Here is a 2,500-nt window from a genome sequence, read left to right as displayed (position 1 = left end):
ATACCAAATTTTGGGCTACCTGCTCGTGCTATTAGTAGTGATTAGCATGATGCTAAGCGGAGATTTAGCTATGTTCTGTTCATATGTTGATACGCTGTAATAAAGATGGGTTCAATCCTGTTAAGATTTCGACTGGATGAGATATGAATGACATCCATGTTGCCTAGTGTAATGTCCACTATGATATGTATCTAGTAATATTAGTTGTGTAATTGTTATTGTGTAGCAATAAGTCATGGTAATGTAATTCAGTGCAGTGCTAATTAGTCCCCATAAATTAGACTGCTTGGTAACTCAGTGAATAATACGTGCCCTTCTTAGATTGTTGTTTGCCAGCCATCAACACAACAGAAGACTTAACATTTTTAGTTTTTAATGCGATTGGGAAGATGAGCAAATGAACGTGACTACCCTTGAAAAGGGGGGCGTGGCCGGCGCAGAGTTCAGTGCAGACGTGACATTTTCTGACCGCTTTTGTTCTTTAATTAATGTTTGTTCATTGTTGCGATCGTTGTTGTGTTTATTTGAAAGACATTCAGTCTTACAGGGTAAGATACAGGGGGTTTTGGGCGATTTTGATGCACAAAATTATGTTTCCGTTTGAAAAGTTGCAATTCCGTTTTCAGTGGTCCATTCCGTTTCAGATGGTCCATTCCGCGTATTCCGTCCGTTTTCCGTTTTCGCGGAAAACTATTGGCCCTAAATAATCTGTGACCTGCCATCAGGATGCTTATGTGTGAACAGCTGCTGTGGGCTGGCTTCCAGTCTGACACTCTAACTGATAGTTAAGTATGTTAAGCAGAAATAATCAATAATCACTGGGAACTATTGCACTACTATTCAACAGCTCTGCTAAATGTGGATGCACGTGTGTGTGCTAAAATAATAGATGTATGTAAATAAAGAGGGGAAGAGCCTTACCATGAATAGGCTTCAGTTTTGGGGGTCTGCCTCGATGACGTGGGGCCTCTAGGTGTAGTGGCTTCAGTTTTGGGGGTCTGCCTCGATGACGTGGGGCCTCTAGGCATAGTTGCTTCAGTTTTGGGGGTCTGCCTCGGTGACGTGGGGCCTCTAGGTGTAGTGGCTTCAGTTTTGGGGGTCTGCCTCTGTGACGTGGGACCTCTAGCCGTAGTGGCTTCAGTTTTGGGGGTCTGCCTCGGTGACGTGGGGCGTCTAGCCGTAGTGGCTTCAGTTTTGGGGGTCTGCCTCGGTGACGTGGGGCGTCTAAGTGTAGTTGCCCCAGCAACTGTTGCTTCTTTAGGAAGGGGAGGTACCTCAGGTGGGGAGGGTTCTTAAAGGGACGGCCCCTCTTCCTCTTCAGTGGCCAACCAGGAAGCGGCAAACCTTTCCCCCCGTCCCTGAGGGTGGAGTCGCCGTGTTGCCAGCGGCGACGGGAGCGTTTGGGCGGGGCATAGCTGGGCACACCCTTCTTGCGGGCGGAGCTTTGCGTGGCGTAAATGTGTGACAGGCCGTCAAACAGGCCCTTCAGCTGCAGGCTGCCAGGAAGACCATCCAGAGAGGCGGGTCGAAGGAAGGAGGAGGGGATGTGGAAGGAGTGGGCAGAGTTCAGGTGCTGGTGTGAGAAGCTTCTGCGATCTGTGGGAGGGGAGCTCTGGGAGGAGGGCTTGGGGTCTGAGTGGCGCCTCGTTGGGAAACCTCCCTGCTGGGGATTGTGGGATGGCTGAGGGGCGGAGTCAGCACTAGACCGCCGCCCCTCAGGGGCTGGAGTGAAGAAGCGTGAGAGGCCGTCGATGAGAGATTTGGTTTTCTTGTTGAACTGGGAGGGGCCATAGCTCATGGAATCATCGTCAGAGCAGGACACACTGGGGTCAGAGGTTGCGCCGCCATCAGGTGAAACAGGGGGGTCAGGAAGGTATGCCTCAGGGCTGCAGGCGCACACACACACACACACACACACACAAACAAACACACAAAAAATAATTTATGACAGCTGGTACAGGAAATATACAAACATGTGCGTGTGTCTGCCCTCCTATGTGAAAGGAGTGTGTGTGTGTGTGTGTGTGTGTGTGTGTGTGTGTGTGTGTGTGTGTGTGTGTGTGTGAGAGTACATATGTTCGTGTAGTGTGTGTGCTTACAGTGGGTGTTTACGGGGCCGTCCTGGCCTTGCATAGCGGCGTTTGATATGAGCTGCGGTCTTCTGCAGGAGACTTCTCTCATCCCAGTCCTTTGGCCTACAGACCTGACACACCCACAGACCTGAGAGTGGGAGAGAGAGAGAGGGAGAGAGAGAGAGAAAGAGAGAGAGGGGGGGTAGAGAGAGAGACATAGAGAGGGAGAGAGAGAGAGTGTGAGTGAGGATGAAAAAGACAGGATCAAAGAGAGAGAGAGGGAAGGATAGAAAAGAAGATGGACGGAAAAAAAAGAGTGATTGAGAGAGGGATGATGCCTTGAGTCACTGAGGAGCTGTGAGGTCTGAGAGGCCATGTGCACATGTGTGCTTCTCATTAATGATCCAAATGACATCAGCCAGACATCT

At 50.0% G+C, this 2,500-nt stretch overlaps 1 protein-coding gene across 1 annotated transcript in view; it reads right to left on the bottom strand.

Annotated features, from left to right (window-relative positions):
* kat6b (K(lysine) acetyltransferase 6B) overlaps window positions 1-2,500 on the bottom strand; it is a 36,954-nt gene that overhangs the window by 11,599 nt on the left and 22,855 nt on the right. Inside the window, exons 7-8 of the mRNA XM_080849115.1 lie at window positions 2,100-2,220; window positions 922-1,886 (exon numbers count right to left, since the gene is read on the bottom strand). Coding sequence (XP_080705241.1) covers window positions 922-1,886; window positions 2,100-2,220 — 1,086 coding nt within the window. The remainder of the gene's footprint in view (window positions 1-921; window positions 1,887-2,099; window positions 2,221-2,500) is intronic.

This window comes from Sprattus sprattus, assembly GCF_963457725.1.
Source record: "Sprattus sprattus genome assembly, chromosome: 12".
Classification (NCBI taxonomy): Eukaryota; Metazoa; Chordata; class Actinopteri; order Clupeiformes; family Clupeidae; genus Sprattus; species Sprattus sprattus.
The sequence above is the reverse complement of the archived record's forward strand: the minus strand, read 5'-3'. Positions and strand labels throughout refer to the sequence as shown.